This window comes from Zeus faber, assembly GCF_960531495.2.
Source record: "Zeus faber genome assembly, chromosome: 11".
Classification (NCBI taxonomy): Eukaryota; Metazoa; Chordata; class Actinopteri; order Zeiformes; family Zeidae; genus Zeus; species Zeus faber.
This window is the reverse complement of record NC_137205.1, coordinates 8,910,782-8,928,703: the sequence shown is the minus strand read 5'-3', so window position 1 is coordinate 8,928,703 and position 17,922 is coordinate 8,910,782. Positions and strand designations below refer to the sequence as shown.

Sequence of the window (17,922 nt, the reverse complement as noted above, 5' to 3'; positions counted from 1 at the left end):
CGGGTCCGCTGGTGAAGCTCCAACTGGCCGCGCGCTTACGTAACGCAGGGGGGGGGGGGGGGGGGGGCTCAGTCCGCTCTACGTCATTGCGTCGTCGGCGCTGATGCGCACAGCACGAGGATGGACCGCGCGGCCGGCGTCGCTTGGGAGCGTAGACCCGTCGCGCGTGCGCAGATCAGCGCAGGCGCCTGCTCCACGTCCACGTGCTTGTCCGGCTACGTCACCGTTGCGTGCCGCTGTGACCGTAAAGAACCACGAACAACATGCCGGTGTCTGCAGCTGATTTACGCAGAAATTATTTTGTTCGAAAAAAAATCCAATATTTGATCCCTTAGTTAGCCGTCGCTTACGAAGGAACAATCAGTCCGATCTTCTATGTTCGGTTTCCACTGTCGGTGGCAGGGTCCGCCTTTACCGGCAAAAAATTAACCGATTGGGTCACGTGGATCCGCGTCGACGTGGACGAACGTCTACAAGGAACGTCTGTGTTTTTTGATTATCTCAACAACCGTTCATCCAATCTACTCCCCACCTGGCGGGTGTGTCCCTAGACATGCAGTGTCCAATTTGGTGTGATTTGGACGCGCGACGTGGAACGTTGGCAAACGTTGAATAAACAAGCAAACAGCGAGCCGCTCTGTGCAGCCGGGGCGATTTGTGACATCATTGGCCGCGTCATCCAACGCCACAGCGCGGCGATTTCTGAGGTCATCGTCCAAAATGTGAGGTCGGAGAGGAAGCGCCGGGCGTGTCACCTCCAACGTCACACCCCTGCACGGCGAGCGGAGCGTCTGGCAGGCCACATAAAGTAAACTCAGCTGATCGTCTGAAGATCTAACGCGCCCATATTTTCACATTTGGCGCTTATTCATTATTGCAACGTTTTTCTTACATTTAGTTAAACTGCCATTTTGAACGGGCATTCTGGACACAGAACGGAATCACTGACATTGTGTTAAATTGGGACATTAAAATGTCTTAAGTCTTTAATTTCAAACGGGCATGTAATAGTTCACAAAAAAGACCCTCAGATAAAAAACTAAACAAAAACATTAAAAAAAAAACCCCCAAAACAATCAAATACATTTCCATCAAAGCTGTTTGCGGTGTTGAGGCTTATGTCTAAATAGCTCATGTCACAGACGGTTGGCCGCCATGCACTGAAAAAGGCGCCCATTTGACATCAGCAGCATGGCAGCTGAGCCGGTTGACAGCTACAATATACAGCCTTGAGGTACCAGGTACATTTTAATAAACAGATCTTTGACCCTTAATCACATTTCCAGTGTCAAGAATATAGTGAGCTCACTGAATGTCTTCTAAGTGTGAAACTGCAGTACGGAGCAACAGCGGCTAAGAAAAACAGATGTGTAAGTATCGATAACGATAGTTCAAGTAGTAATGTACAGGTGTGTGTGGGCATGTGGTGAATGAATTTATAATCGACACAATAAAGGGACAGTATCTTGTGATGGAGGATCAATACAAGCAAGCGCAAGTGGATTAGGATCAATTACTTGTCTCATTATGCTCATACAAATATACAGACGTGGACAAATTTGTTGGTACACACTTACAGCTCATTGAAACAATGCTTCATTCCTCTTGAAAAGTGATGAAATTAAAAGCAAGAAAAAACAGACGTGTAAGTATCGATAACGATAGTTCAAGTAGTAATGTACAGGTGTGTGTGGGCATGTGGTGAATGAATTTATAATCGACACAATAAAGGGACAGTATCTTGTGATGGAGGATCAATACAAGCAAGCGCAAGTGGATTAGGATCAATTACTTGTCTCATTATGCTCATACAAATATACAGACGTGGACAAATTTGTTGGTACACACTTACAGCTCATTGAAACAATGCTTCATTCCTCTTGAAAAGTGATGAAATTAAAAGCAATTTTCTCATGTATACCTGCATGCCTTTGGTATGTCATACAGTAAAGCAAAGAAACTGTGAAAGAGAAATTATTGCTAAAGAGAGAAATTATATTCTAAAAGGCCTAGACAGATTTGTTGGTACCCCTAAGAAAAGATTATAAATAATTAAATTTGAGTGATATTTCAAACTAACTGTTTTAATTTAACTTTAATTTGTATCACGCACGTCTTCAATCTTATAATCAGTCATTCAGCCTATTTAAATGGAGAAAAGTAGTCGCTCTACTGTTTGGTATCATCATGTGCACCACACTGAACATGGACCAGAGAAAGCAAAGGAGAGAGTTGTCTGGGGAGATAAATCAGAAAGAAAATTATAGACAAGCATGTTAAAGTTAATGGCTATAAGACCATCTCCAAGCAGCTTGATGTTCCTGTGACTATAGTTGCAAATATTATCAAGAAGTTTAAGGTCCATGGGACTGTAGCCAACCTCCCTGGACGCCGCCACAAGAGGAAAATCGACCCCAGATTGAACAGAAGGATAGTGTGAATGGTAGAAAAAGAGCCAAGGACAACTTCCAAATAGTCACAAGCTGAACTCCCAAGTTCAAACTACATCAGTGTCTGACGCACCATCTGTCGCGTTATGAGTGACAGTGGGCTCCACGGAAGACCTAGGAAGCCTCCACTTTTAAAACATAAAAATTACATTAAAAAGCCAGGCTGGAATTTGCTAAAATGCATATTGACAAGCCACAATGTTTCTGGGAGAATGTCCTTTGTACAGATCAGTCAAAACTGGAGCTTTTTGGCAAGTCACATCAGCTCTATGTTCACAGATGAAAAAATAAAGCTTTCAATTAAAAGAACACCAAGCCTAATGTGAAACATGGAGGAGGCTTGGTTATGTTTTGGTACTACTTTACTGCGTCCGGCACGGGGTGCCTTGAATCTGTGCAGGGCACAATGAAATCTCAAGACTATTAAGGCATTCTGGAGCAAAACGCTCTGTCTCAGATGCAGGTCATGGGTCGTCCAACAGGATAATGACCCAAAACACACAGCTAAAGCACCAAAGAATGGATAAGAACAAAACATTGAACTAACTCTGAAGTGGCCTTCTATGAGCCCTGATCTGAATCCTATCGAACAGCAAAAGAGTTGAAACATGCAGTCTGTAGAAGGCACCTTTCAAACCTGAGACAAGAGTGGGCCAAACTATCTGTTGACAGGTGCAGAAGTCTCATTGAGAGCTACAGAAATCCCTTGATTGCAGCGATTGCCTATAAAGATTATGCAACAAATTTGTCCAGGCCATTTTAGAATATAATTGATCTCTTTAGCAATAATTTATCTCTCTTCTCTTTGCTTTATTCTATGACATACCAAAGGCATGCTGGTATACATGAGAACATTGCTTTTAATTTCATCACTTTTCAGGAGGAATGAAGCATTGTTTCAATGAGCTGTAAGGGTACCAACAAATGTGTCCACGTTGTATATGTCTCATCCTGTGCGTTGTGTTACCTCACCATGGTGCTGGTTTCTGTGTCCATGAAAACAAATACAGTAAATCACATGTCATTGCTGTTTAACCCGTTTATCGTTTGTGATATACGGTCTTGTGCAGTCCCATGACCCTGAAGGTGTTGGCGGCAATCTTCTCGTAGAGAAGGAACATGAGCGCTGCGGTCAACACTGTCTGCAGCAGCTTGGCCTCCAGCCCTTTGAACAGGCCCAGCACGCCGTTATTCCTACGGGAGATCACAAGGGTCAAAATAGGGAATTTTAACAACTTTGATAACATACTGACTTGTAGCTCATAGCCTATGGGTTACACAATTTGGAAAAATTACAATGGAAAAATTCAACTCAAAAAGGTTGTTACATTCTATAATCAATATAATTAAAACTGATATTTATATAAGGCTTTTGGCAAAACATAACAGCACCTCAAATGTAATCATTTGTCATTTGCGTGATTACAATCTGCTGCTTTATAGTGAATGGGGCTTTTGGGGATATCAGAATGGGGAAAACTTAATAGCTTGTCAATATGTAAACAATGTGCGTCGTAAAAATAATCAATATTTATAATTTATAATCTACATACACACAACAATATTGAATCCTGTGTATAGCGTCGGATTTTGTATATTTTTATATATCAAACTATTTTCTGTTTTCTATCTTTTGGCTATTTGACGATTGGCATTCGCATTCCATTTTCTAATATTCTTTAATTCTCCATTTTTGTCTGTTAAGCCTTTTATAATGCTTGCTGTCTCTGGAGAAATGTACCAAAATCACCAGACCGGATTGTGAACAGGTATAGTTGATAATATTACGGTTCTGTTCTATTGAGGTCTGCAGGCGCACCACTAGATACATTAATATTGAAATAACCGCATTGGCTATGCTGGTGCACAGGCAAACCCCAACGGAATAGATGGTGAATTCTTTAAATTTTTTTGAGTGACAATTGATTGGATAACATTCGTGGTCGACTGATTGACTGGTCTGCCGATGAATCGGGCTTATATTTGCACATTTTGAGATATTCTGAATCGGCCGATGCCTGCCCCGACTAGGCCGATAAAAAAAAAAAAAAAAAGTCTGTAGACTAGTAATGTTAAGAAATTATTTTTCTATACATAGATTCTGAATATTTGACACTGTTTCAATACTCATTTTCCGCACTATCGATATACCAGTAATAGCTGCACTTCCTCACTCTCTTCTCTCTGCCAGCGAGTTGACACACACACACACACCGCTGCAGCGCCCACATAGCCCCGCCTCCTCTCACTCACTGTCTTCACTCGTTTCAATCATTTGTGATGGCGTTAAAACATTAAAGCTAGCGAGTGCAGAGCTTCTGCGACCGGTTTTGGGGAAAAAAAACAAAAACAACAAAAACAAACAAACAAACACATTAGGAATGCTGTTTGGAAATACTTTGCATTTGAGGCAAAACATAAACTCAAAGAATTGGAGTGGAGTTTTTTTTTCCTCTTCCAGAGCGTGTGCGTTCCTGTGGCGTTTTTTTTAGATTTACTTATTTGTTGTTTCCCACCGTGTAAGAATGAATAGGTATGAATATTAGGTATAGGTATGAATGTTAACACTACACAACAATAGCATTTTTGGGCGACCACTCGACTGTACTATGGGGGGGGGGTATGATAATGCTCTTGATCCAAGATGGCGTCTCGTACAGTTGCCTCGGTGTGTTGTTGAGCTTGTACACCAGATGTCGGTGCGCTGACATTGCACACCATTACCTGGAATATTTCTCTCTAACGTGCATTCACTGGGAAACAAACTGGATGAACTTCAGCTACTGTTGGGGAAGAACAGTGTCTTTTCTTCATCTTCTGTTTTGTGCTTCACGGAGACGTGGCTGAGTCGAACGATACCGGACTCTGCGCTGCAGCTGGCAGGCTTCCAACTCTTCAGAGCGGATAGAGATGGAGGTTTGTGTTTTCACACTAACAGTAGCTGGTGTGATTATGTCACAGTGATCTACAGCACTGTTCTCCTGATCTGGAATCTTTTTTTAATTAACTGCAAACCGTTCTATTCTCCCCATGAGTTTGTTTCAGTCATGGTCGGTGTTTACATACCACCACAGGCCAACGTGCGAGAGGCACAGCGCATCCTCGCCGACCAGATATGGCGTGTGAAACGGACTTCCTAGTTATTGTCCTTCACAACTTTGACAAAGGAATCCTCAGCCATGAACTCCCCAAATATATACAGTTTATTAAATGCCCCACCAGAGAGGACACTACTTTGGACCCCACTGTTACACCACAGTAATCAGCGCCTATCACGCCGTCCCCCGAGCTGCACTGGGACACTGACCACGTCATGGTCCACCTGATTCCTGCATACTGACTGGGACGTTTTCAAAAATGCTACCAACAGTCTGGATGAGAACACAGAGGCTGTGACATCATACATCAGCTTCTGTGAGGAGAGCTGTGTACCAAATGACAAGCCCTGGTTCACAGCTTAACTCAGAGAAGGAAGAGGCGTTAAGATTAAACTGGACAAGCTTAGCTCGTCCTTATTGTCTCTCTCACACTCACACTCACACACACACACACACACACACACACACACACACACTGCATTTTTCCCTATTGAGGCTTCCTCTCGGCGGCCAGGGCCAGGAGGGGTGGGCAGCTTACAGTACAGCGCCCGGGGACCAACTTCAACGTCCATTGCTGGTCAGACAATGTTTCTTGTGCATGTTTTTAGTGGGGGTTCTTACGATGTTATAAGGAGGAAACTCCATGTGAGCACAGGGAGAACATGCAAACTCCACACAGAAAGGCTCCTAATCAGGAGATACCCTCCGGGAGTGGGATGAGAGACGTGTTTAAAGTGGCTAAATACAGGTTTAGCAAGGAGGCCTGACTCCCGTCCGTGATTCACCTGTAGGTGGATCACAGACTTCTGACAGGAGGACGTCTGACAGGAGGCAGCACGTGAAGCTGGGAAAACACGTCTCTGACCCGGACCGTCAGCACCGGTTGCCCTCAAGGCTGCGTTGTTTCTTCTCTACTCTTCTGCCTGTACACCCACAGCTGCACCTTCAGCCAGCAGTCTGTCAAGCTCCTGAAATTTGCGGACGACACCACCGTCATTGGGCTCATCTCTGGTGGGGATGAGTCCGCCTACAAGTGGGCGCTTGACCATCTGGTGACCTGGTGCAGCAGGAACAACCTGAAGCTCAATGCAGTGAAGGTATTGGAGATGGTTGTGGACTTCAGGAAGAACCCAGCCCCCCTCACCCCTATCACCCTGTGTGACTCCCCAGTCGAGTCCTGCTGCCTCCTGGGACTCATGATCTCCCAGGACCTCAAGTGGGAGCTGTCATGATCACCGCCTTCTTCTACTTTCCCCTCCCTCTCCTTACCTGTCCCATAAATCCAACTCCATTCACCTGCGCACACAGCTGTTCCAGATCTGTAATCTAACTACTATATATGCCTCTCTCACCAGTCACCCATTGCCAGATTGTCTTTGATGCTTGCACCAGACTCTCCAGCGTTCTCCGGACTGATTCCCCGCTACCGACTCTGCCTCGCTCCGACCACGTACCCTGCCTGCCCCTGCCGCCTGTCTTCTGTCTGCACTCCTCGTTATCGAACCTGCCTGTCCCCAACGACGTATCCTGCCTGCTCCCTGCCTGTCTTCCGTCTGCTCTACAAATAAAAGACATTACCAAATATCCCTGCCTGTCTTTGTGCTGCAATTGGGTCCTAACCACACCCGTTACAGGAGCTGAACATCAGCTCCATCATCAAGAAAGCCCAGAAGAAGAAGTACTTCCTGGGGCAGCTGAGGAAGTTCAAACTGCTAGAGACGATGATGGTGCAGTTCTACACCTCCATCATTGAGTCCATTCTCACCTCCTCCATCACCATCTGGTACACTGCTGCAACCACCAAGGGCAGAGTGCAACGGTTCATTCGCTCCGTTGAGAAGCTGATTGGCTGCAATCTGCCATCCCTCCAGGACCTGTACACCTTCAGGACCCTGAGGCGTGCGGGTAAGATTGGTGTTGACCCCTCCCTCCCACCCCGGACACAAACTGTTTGAAACACTTTCCTCTGGCAGGAGGCTGCGGTCCAACAAGGCCAAAACCTCTCGCCACAAGAACAGTTTCTTCCTGCCTGCAACTGGCCTCATCGACAAGGCCCCCAGCCCCACTGAAATGGACCCTCACCCCTCCCCCCATAAACACTACACAGACCTGTACACCTTGAATTGAATAAATATGTCAATGCGTTACATTAACGCACATTCTTGTGGACTATTATCCAGGCTCATTGCACATACTGTTATACTTCACTCTGAACATTTGCACATTCCTGCACAAACTGTACAGCTCTTTCATAAAAAAAAAACCCAAAACAACTTACATATTCTTTTATATTTATAGGTTGTTCTCTTGTTGTTCTATTTTATATTTGTTTCCTGTATGCACCGAACACCAAGTCAAACTCCTTGTATGTGTAAAGTTACTTGGCAACAAAGACGACTCTGATTCCGATAACTCAAACCAAATATCCTAAGCAGCCTCTCAGGGGAGGTGGAAGGAAGACAAAGTACTTTGCAGCAGCTTAGGTACACAAGATCAGACCATGTCAAACAAGCTTTGGGCTTAACCAATATTATGTTGACAGAAAAGAACGTACAATTAGGAAACACAGTGAAGGAGAGACAGAGGGAGAAAGTGTGTCTAATTTACCTCACTCTGTTGACCAGCAACGATTTAATAATCAGCAGACTGGTGAGTAGTTGAGGTTTGTCCTTCGATTCTTGCAGTTGACCAAACTGCAAAAAAAATGATTAAAATATCATTCCATGAAGTTAGAATCGGTATGTAAACACTTTTACATATGTTTAACATTTTACAAAGGAGGGATGGACATAAAATCAACATATATATTCTCAGATTCAGACTCTTAGATTTACTTTTATGCCATGATCAGACTACACCATATTTTTGTCTTTCATGGTGGTCAACATGTCAGATCAGGCAATCATAACGCCATCAATTATTGCTGTGTCTTGTTCTGGAGACTGGCAACACTACACGTATTAACCCGACCAATCATCATATGCTGACTTTCATGACCTTGCGCAACTTCATAGGTCGTAAGGGAGGAGGGTCAAGAAATTGTCAGTCATGGCTACAGGAGCGCTATGTGTGATGCTGGCGGTAGTGTGTTCTGTAAAGAAAAAGGAAAGGAAAAAACTGATTTTGGACCCGTTCCTGGCTGTCATGAACAGGACAGTACGGGCTGTCTATTCTTCAAAGGGAACTTGAGGCAACGAATGTGTGAACATGTTTATTGTGCGCCTGGGGAAAGAGCTCTGTCCCGGCTCCTTGTGCGCCCGGGAGGGGATGGTACTCCCTCGAGGAAAAGTCAACAAGGCAGGGGCATTGTTGCCACTGCTCAACAAATCTTTCCTTGGTTTCGTTGTTCCACCTGGCAGCAGCATCAACTCTTTCTCTTAGTCATGTTTACATATGTGCACCAGAGAGCACTCTGTCACCGTATTGGTCTACGTCAAGGAATGCGTCACGTCCTAGGAGTTGTTCAACTTGGCAGGAAAATACAAACAATTTGTCTGGGTGTGGTGGGGCATCCCAGACGCCACATCACTGTTCTTCGTTTATGTCACTACAAGGTGTACAGATGCCCGTTCATCTTTCTTGACATTCATATTTGGGCCCGATGCTGGAAATTTGTCAGCGACAACAAAATCGTGTCAAAATCTGTCTTAATTTGTATAGTCTGATCCCGGTATTAAATTATCTTTATTTTGTATTGTTTGAGTTTGGCGTCTGGGCTCTACTGCTCATCACTCCCGTCGAGGTGTACAGCAAACATAGGCATCCTTAGTGAGCTAGAAATATAGGAGTGATGAGCTCGAATCCCCCCGCTGGATAGAAGAGTAGAGCCCAACAGGTGGATGTGGGAGAGGTGGAGGGAGCGACGCAGCAAGCAGGCAGCAAAGCAGCTACAGCAGGATGGCAGATTGGTTGATTAAATATGCAGGCCCTCAAGGGCGTGGCAGCATGTGGCACCATCAAGTTGTCTGACAGAACTAGCTCCGCAAACTAAGCATCATTATATGCATATGTTCTGTATATGTAATATAAGCATATGTATAAAATAAACAAACAATGCACACACATTTACACACTTGACCTACCCTCAGAATGGACTGGATAGTCTGCAGTGGATATGTGACAGTGGTGGCAACTGCTTTGGCAATGGCGCCGATCAGGAAGACCTCTAGAGACGAAAGCTTACGAAACAAAACAACTTTATAAAGACACTTGTTTTATTTTACACTTAAGGCCAGCTATCTCCATTCAACACATGTTATCAACAACTCTAGAGATGGTGTCCCGATAATCTGTATTTCAAGGCTCTAGGACAACAAAAATAAGTCAAACTTGAGACTGGAGGAGTTAGCAGGTTCAAACCCGTCACAATCGTGTAAAAGAGAGCATGCTTTCCCAAATAAAACTCTTTTAACAACTTTAACAAGTAAAACTTCAAAAAATTGAAGTGTAGATGATTATCAGAACATTTTCAACACATAACTTCCGTTGGCTCCACCACACCATCATATGGTAAAGCCACACAAAGATCATGTGAATGGAATTACTAGGAGTCCTTACTTATCAAGTGATTACTCATCCAGATGATCTGAAGCAATTTCACCTATTTCAACCTTCCCCCTTTCCACTTTTTTTCAAGGATAGCAGGAATTTATTGTGTGTGTGTGTGTGTGTGTGTGTGTGTAAGAGAGTGAGTGAGGGGGTGGGTAGAAATGAAGACTATCGTATGCCCTCAAATATAAATTAGTACTCAAATAAAAACCGAGCCACTAATAAATGCCGGGTGCGTGGTCGACACAAACAAATAAAGGCCTGCCTCAAATAGACCGGGGGGAAAACCAAGGATGGATAAACTCCCGATGCCTGTTATATAAAGTGCATGCCAGTTAAGCATAATGTTTCCACCGCTTTAAATTGATAAATTCAACAATAAATTCAAGCTATTTTCAACACTTTACTGTTCTGGATGACTTATGGTGTTAAACATAACCCTAACTCAGAGAATTGGAGTGGAGTTTGTTTTTTTTCTTCCCCCTTTCCTCCTCCAGACAAAGGTGCGCCTTGCTGCTGGTTCCTGTGCCGGTTTTCCTGTGTTTTTATCTTACATCTTTTTGTTTTGTTATTTTCTACTTGTATGAAACAAACATTTTACACCCGACTAAGGGACGTTCCACCTTGGATCAGGACAGTGGATTGTGAAAACTAGTGAGCGCGATATTTAGTCCACTGTGCGGTCCGGCCATTCCCTTGCCTCCAAAAAAATAAAATAAAATGCAAGTGCTTAGAAATGACAAATAAAGAAAGCCCTTAAAATAAAAACAGAGTGTGCTTTTATTCTAGATGAATTAATTTTGAGGAGCATGGCACCCAGATGGAAATCTGATTTCAAATTCAAAGAGTTTTGGTTTGGATGGCTTTAGATATAAAAGCCTGTCTCTAATAAAAGCCTGCTTCCAATAACCCTCTGCAGTTGAGGTAAAGAAAGGCCCGGCCACTATTTGAGGTAATACGTTTTTTCCATTGATAACAATAATATCCGTGTGCATTTTTTGGATTAAATGAAACACATTTTTTTGGACACATTTGTTTTTTCTCTTGTACTTCCCAAGACCCACCCCTTTACTTTCCTCTCCTTCTCATCCTGTTCTTCCACCTATCTGTATGTCCTCCTCTCTCACCTCTTGGATGCCTCTGCTCAGCTTTCTCTTCAGGCCCTCATACAACATGAACTGGATGGCAGGGTTCAGCACCAGCAGCAGGGAGGGGAAGGTCCCGTTCCACAGGGCTCCCACACCCTCGTCACGCACAATCTGCACAAAAGCATCTGGGGACATGAAGGTAAATAAATGAGAGGGGGACACAGGGAAGTGGAAACAGGCCATGAGATCCTCTACGCATGTGGGATTATGCGTGAGAGAATGTACAAATACATTTTAAGCCAATAAAAATGAGACATGCGAAAATATGGCTATTTTACCCAGAATGCCAGAGTAGCTGGTGGCATGGATATCTGCATTGCGGAAGTTTGCACCTTGAAGCTTCAGCCTGGTGTTGACCACCCAAAGAGGAGTGGTCACCAGCACATTGACAATACCTAGAGAGGGGTGGGGCAAAGATTAGGAGTTGTAAAATATTTGTTTGTCTGATATATGTTTGCAGGTGGGAAAGGGCTCTTTTAATGCGGATAGGGTGATGCATCTATGACATCTACCGCTGAATGTTAGAATCCAATACATAATGGGTATTGTACTGTTCCATTGCCGCTAGATTAAAAAAAAAAAAAAAAAAATGAAATTGATCACATTAATACATATTAATAGTAACAGGAGCCCCAATGGCAAAATCTGTATAGATAGTATTGTATTGATTCCCCGGAAGGGAAATTCATGCGTTGTAGCAGCTCATTGGGAAAGCATAACAGAGTAACAGAGTACCAGTTGGAGAATATACACTACATTCACAATATACTATATATACACATACTAATAAGCAATTCAACAGTAAAAAAGCAAAATCGGTAATAAATTAACAATACTAATAATAAATTGTTTAAGAATGTACAGCATAATTATTTGGATAAAATGCAAGAGACTGTTTATTCTTCCTTTTTCATGAGATTTGTGCAAAGTAGCAGCATTTGTAGTAGCAATGACTCCAGCATTTTAATTGGTAATTGTCCATTCTAATACTAACATATTAAAGTGACCATGCAGGGAGTACAGCAGTCATAAAATATGTTCACCATCTTGGCATTGACTTTGCTATATGTATCCTGCTATGGCCATTAGATTTTGCATTTGTGACGCTAACATGCCAAAACAGAGTTATCGGGAAACTGGGCAAAAGTCACCTGCAGCGATGCCTATTACGAGGTCAGTGGCGGGCACCGACTTCTGTCCCCTCAGCCAGGCTGCCTTCAGGCCGTGGAAGCAGTAGAAATAGATGAAGTTGGAGCAGCACAGGCTGCAGATGGCTGGGAACCAGCCCCGGTAAGGAGCCAGCCTGCGGGAGGGCAACAACTCAACTTTGGACGGGCACATTTTTCTACTGATTTTCCACAAATATCCAGTGACACTAAGACGGGGCGGAGGTACGGCGTTATGGGGCAGTCGCGGAGGCATGAGGCGGGGTAGTAGTAGTACTCCAGCATGGCCCAGGTCTGAATTGGGGTTCAAATATTCTAATGAGCAGAATTTTCACTCACAGTCCCTCTTCTTTGATAATCTCTGCGAGAATTACTGGCGTTGACCTGGATTTCCTGTTCTCATCCACTAGGCAGGACAGAAAGGGAAGGTGAAACAGTAGGACTAATAACAACGATGACAAGGGTGACGGTTAAACCAGTGTGACGTACCTTGCAGTCTGAGTCTGGCAGAGTCCAGGGGGAAGAACACCGTCATGGCAGTCACACTTCCCTGCAAGACAGTCAATCCCCATATGTGTCATATTCCACATTTAAGACCATATCGTCTCCGTCGCGACAACGGGAGACGGCGTAAAACAGATAAAAACGTGTTTTCCTTCGACCAAAGTCCACGGGACTCAGCAGCTGTCGCATTCACTGTTACCGTGTTTACTTACGACCGCTCCTGCAACAGCATGCACCAGACTTTCATACGAAAAAACCTCAGCGACGTTGAAATCCCCGGCGCTCATGTTTGTTTTTTTCAAAAACGTTTCTTTACTCTCTTTAAAAAAAAATGTGCAGTAAAACTATTCTCTTCCACCAACAAGCTGTGTGCGTTTCTCAACCGCCAGCAGCGAGCGGTTCGATTCTGTCGGGCTTGTGATTTTACTTCCGGGTTCAGATTTGGACCAATTAGAGAGCGTTTCATTCGAGTACGACCACCTGATTGGATAACGCAGTATTCTCGTTTGGCGTTTGTTTCGCTTTTCTCCCGTTTCGAGCTCGAAACTGGATTCAGTTGAGGTGGATTCGACCGGCGTAAACCCCTAGTCTTTCCTTTTGGTTCTTTGATTTTCTTATTTTCACATTGTACATTTATATATAAACTGGACTTATTTTTATACTTCAACTCTTAACTGTTGTTGTCTTTTAGCTATCCCTCGTACTCTAAAAAGCAGGGGAGGCTGCCTCCTGTATCCATGCCCCAAGTCAATGGAAAACCCTGCCGAGGCACCTGAGAGAGGCCCCCACACTCAACACTTTTAAAAGCAGGTTAAAAACCTTGCTGTTCACTAAGGTCTATGACTGACTTCTGCGTGTGTGTGTGTGCTGTTGTTGCTGCTGCTGCTGTAGTTGCTTGTGTTGTTACTGTTGTTTCATTCTTTTTGAATTGACCAGCTGACAACTATGTTCTTATTTTATTCTATTTATTTATGATTGTATTTCTTTGGAAAGCGCATCGTGTTGCCCTGGTCTGAAATGCGCTTTATAAATAAAGTGTGACTTGACCTGACTTTGTTACTCTATGTGATGTGATGCCCAGTTGATGACTCCATTGAAATCCTCATGGCAATCGGATCCATACTGTACATGCATAATGCCGTATACAGTATCCAATGCATGATACGCTCAATAAACATGCTCTCCAGTTAGATCACAACAAACAACACGGATGTGGAAATATTTTTAAAACGGAGACATATCAGCATTGACAGAAAATGTATTCAATTCTTAACCCATCCTTCCATCTCATTCCACTGATCTACATGTAGCAGCGTCTTGATGATGCAGTGTCAAACAAACACAGATATAATTAAATAAAACACTTGGCAAAATTAAAATACATAACAAAAACACCCACGCAGCACAGTCAGTCTCCAGCCCACTCGCTCAGCCACTCCTGACATCTCCTCCCCTGTTCCTCACTCTCCTCCCCACCACAGGCCTGTCCCGCACCTCTCCCCCTTGGCCACTTCTTCCTCTCTTCTCTCTTTCTCTCCTCCTCCTCCTCCTCTTCCTCCTCCCTGCCCTTTCTCTCGTCTTCTTCCTCCCTGTGCTTCAGGAGGGCCGCCACGGCACCACCCGGTGTCCGCAGTAAGCGTTGCGGGAGCCACTTGCGGTCGACGGCGGGCACAAAGGGGTCTCCGGCCGACACCAGCAGGCGCTGGGGCTCCAGGGGGAGGCGGAGGAGGTGTGCGTGCAGCATCATGCGGTAGGGGGCATCGTCCGCGCCCAGGCTGTAGGTGAAGTCCCCCACGATGGGGTGGCCCACCGCACTGCAGTGGACCCGGAGCTGGTGAGTCCGGCCTGGCGACGGGGGGAGGCAGGTGAAATGATAAGTGAGATTGTAGATAGTTGTGGTAGTAAACTCTTTTAAACAGGGTTCATTCTGGTATTAAAAAAATGAAATTCAAGGACTTTCAAGTACTGTAATAATTTTTTCATTTTCAAGGACATTTAAGGACGCAAAACAAATATAATCAACTTTCAATGTGATCTTTATTAATTTAAATATAATAAAATCTTAACCTCATTGTCTATTACTTATATTCGTATAACTATTATAAATCTAATTTCCATTTACTGTTATAAGTGAAAAAGTGATTCTTGAAAAATTGTATTACGTTACAATTTAAATAAAAACAACCTGGGGGAATATCACAGGTTTTCAATGATCGTGATTCAATAACTTTTCAAGCACTTTAGCACAAAAGGGATTATTTTCGAGGGATTCCAGTACCTTCCAGACAAAATTCAAGCACCTCAAGCATCTGGTAAGAATCCTGTTTAAAACTCTTTCTTTTCATAGGACACAAAAGAAACGCTCAGAAGGGTCCCAGTTACCGGTGAGCGGCTGCAGAAGTGCCTTGGTGACGGGGGAGCCGTCGTACGTCCCATACTCCAGCACCGTCAGCTCCGTCTGGCAGGGCTTTGGGTTCTCACAGCCTGGCGTAGCAACAGAGAGTGTAGGGCGGAAAAGTCCAAATACAGTTCATGTCAATATGAACTAAGTGCCCTCATACAGATGCATGTTTTGAACGGCACGCCACTAGTGTTCTTCTAACTAATAAAGGAAGAAATCTCTGTCTGTCCGTCTGTAGGTCCTTCGATTATCTCGACAAACGTTCATCGATCTACTTCACTCTTGGCTGGTGTATTGCTGGGAACCAAAGGACGTGCGGTGTTGAATTTAGTGCAATTTGGACGTACAACACGTGTAATATTATTTAACGTTGAATAAACCAGAGGACAGCGAGCCCCTCGGCGGGGCAGGGCTTCAGGGCTCTGCCGCTCAGCTCTGTGCAGCAGCAGAGTGTATGACTTTAGACAAATTCTGACGCATTTGATGAATTGCTCCGTACCTTCTGCTCCCTCGATACACATCATATGCGTCTTGCCCTCTGTAGAGTTCTTGCCGATGGAGAAGTCCAGGGACATGGTTTCCTCCTCCACCCAGCCGCGCAGCTGTTAAACAACAGCACAGGTTCAAATCATAGTCATTCTATTTCTCTAGGATACACTATTTCAATCATGCAGAAGTGAGTCAGTGGGTGTGTCTCCATCTAATTTGTGGGTGTACCAGAGCGAGGTAGGCCTTGGTGACGGTGCGCTCCTTGAAGCAGCGGTACGCCCGCCCTGCAGCGGCCTTGTTGAGGGCCACACACAGCGCACCACTGGTGGAGAAGTCCAACTGGTGACAAAACCTGTGGGGAGGCGGGGAGGCGCCAAGGACTGAATATTACACAATATCTGCTTATATTTCTGCCTAAATTCCGATGATAAAGAACACCTTGAACTACTCATTTAAAACTTAATATTGAACTCAATATCACATTTTCCCAAATACAACTCAGTTTAATGTTTCTGACCTCATGTAGTGTGGAATGTATGGTTATTTTAAAGAAAATGTATATCTTTTCGTCATTCATTTTGAGAATTGCATATGACAAAATAATCTTAATGAATTCTATATATCTAAAAAAAAAGGTTAATAATATCAAATCTAATAATATCAATCTCTTCTCTTCATTGTGTTCCTCTCTGGCTACAAAACAAAAACTACAATTTAGATCTCAAGTATTCAATCCTACAATACATTAAAAAAAATATTTAAATGTGGTGCCATATACCAAAGTACAAAAGCTTGTAAGTCATCGCATCTTTGCACTTTGACCAACACAGCATTTGAATGTGTGCTGCATTAGGCCATTACACTGACTCCACATCTTAATTCCTCCAACCTGAAGCCATAGTAGGTGCCGGGGTCCGCCAGCTGGGGGAAGCGGTGTCTGAGCTGGGCCTGCACCGTCTGCTTCTCGTACCACATCTTGCTGTCTATGCGGATGTCCCAGTGCTTGTCCACCACAATGAAGTCATCGCTTTGGTATAGGACCCGCAGGTTCTCCACGCTGGCGGGCTCCGTGGTCGTGGACATCTTCACCGGTGGAGGGAGGGACACCGCACATGAAGTCTTGGGGGGCTGGGGGGGGGGGGGGGGGGGCTGGCTAGCTTGACATCTCCCCCTGTATGCATGTGAGATAGCTAGACAGATGGAGGTATATACCTGTTGATAGAGATATAGAGACAGGCAGGCAGGCAGACAGACAGACTGAGGGATATACCGGTTGACAGATAGATATAGGGACAGATAGATAGTGGTATATACCGGTTGATAGATAGATAGATAGACAGAATGATAGATAGACAGACAGAATGATAGATAGATAGATAGATAGATAGACAGAATGATAGATAGACAGACAGAATGATAGATAGATAGATAGATAGATAGATAGATAGATAGATAGATAGATAGACAGAATGATAGATAGACAGACAGAATGATAGATAGATAGATAGATAGATAGATAGATAGATAGATAGATAGACAGAATGATAGATAGACAGACAGAATGATAGATAGATAGATAGATAGATAGATAGATAGATAGATAGATAGATAGATAGATAGATAGATAGACAGAATGATAGATAGACAGACAGAATGATAGATAGATAGATAGATAGATAGATAGATAGATAGATAGACAGAATGATAGATAGACAGACAGAATGATAGATAGATAGATAGATAGATAGATAGAGACATAACCCATTTACAATGCCAGTAACATCCAGCGATGGTGGCTAGAGTAAAGGAGGACTTCGCCTCCGTGTTTCAATGTTTGAAACACGACACGACACGACACGAACAGCGTTATAAGAATCGCAGAAGTGCGACATCTAGTACTCACCGCTCACCTCAGATGACGCATCTCCAATGACACGGAGGCGGACGGACGTAAACACGAGCAGCGGCCGAGGTGCGTCCGCCGCGTGTTTTCACCGGAAGACGCATAATGCTGCGTTCCTTTCACATGGGAACTCGGGGGGGAAAAAAAAACCTCGACCTCCTACATGGATAATTGGCGCGACCATTTAAGTCGGAATTCGAAGTTGGAACTTCGGA

General features: G+C 44.0%; 2 protein-coding genes across 2 annotated transcripts; both read right to left on the bottom strand.

Moving 5' to 3' along the window:
• Positions 1–1,003: 1,003 nt before the first annotated feature.
• Positions 1,004–13,253, bottom strand: slc25a17 (solute carrier family 25 member 17). The gene is made up of 9 exons (XM_080009606.1): positions 13,127–13,253; positions 12,900–12,960; positions 12,750–12,816; positions 12,396–12,547; positions 11,523–11,639; positions 11,224–11,369; positions 9,631–9,726; positions 8,156–8,241; positions 1,004–3,644 (listed from the first exon to the last, which is right to left on the bottom strand). The coding sequence occupies exons 1-9, from the start codon at positions 13,199–13,201 to the stop codon at positions 3,491–3,493; spliced, it is 954 nt and encodes a 317-aa protein (XP_079865732.1). The 5' UTR covers positions 13,202–13,253; the 3' UTR covers positions 1,004–3,490.
• Positions 13,254–14,120: 867 nt separating this feature from the next.
• On the bottom strand, positions 14,121–16,926 carry rpusd1 (RNA pseudouridine synthase domain containing 1). Its single transcript, XM_080008949.1, has 5 exons — positions 16,694–16,926; positions 16,033–16,156; positions 15,815–15,917; positions 15,297–15,398; positions 14,121–14,759 (listed from the first exon to the last, which is right to left on the bottom strand). The coding sequence occupies exons 1-5, from the start codon at positions 16,885–16,887 to the stop codon at positions 14,323–14,325; spliced, it is 960 nt and encodes a 319-aa protein (XP_079865075.1). The 5' UTR covers positions 16,888–16,926; the 3' UTR covers positions 14,121–14,322.
• Positions 16,927–17,922: the final 996 nt, after the last annotated feature.

What these genes read in the sequence shown, in the direction of transcription:
- rpusd1 (XM_080008949.1), bottom strand. Translation starts at nt 16,887, where the DNA reads ATGTCCACGACCACGGAGCCCGCCAGCGTGGAGAACCTGCGGGTCCTA. An exon ending in CCAAGGCCTACCTCGCTCTG is followed by an intron (nt 15,918 to 16,032) that starts GTACACCCACAA and finishes GTTGTTTAACAG; the next exon opens with CTGCGCGGCTGGGTGGAGGA. An exon ending in GTGTATCGAGGGAGCAGAAG is followed by an intron (nt 15,399 to 15,814) that starts GTACGGAGCAAT and finishes TTGCTACGCCAG; the next exon opens with GCTGTGAGAACCCAAAGCCC.
- slc25a17 (XM_080009606.1), bottom strand. Translation starts at nt 13,201, where the DNA reads ATGAGCGCCGGGGATTTCAACGTCGCTGAGGTTTTTTCGTATGAAAGT. An exon ending in TGCCAGACTCAGACTGCAAG is followed by an intron (nt 12,817 to 12,899) that starts GTACGTCACACT and finishes TGTCCTGCCTAG; the next exon opens with TGGATGAGAACAGGAAATCC. An exon ending in CGTAATAGGCATCGCTGCAG is followed by an intron (nt 11,640 to 12,395) that starts GTGACTTTTGCC and finishes ACCCCTCTCTAG; the next exon opens with GTATTGTCAATGTGCTGGTG.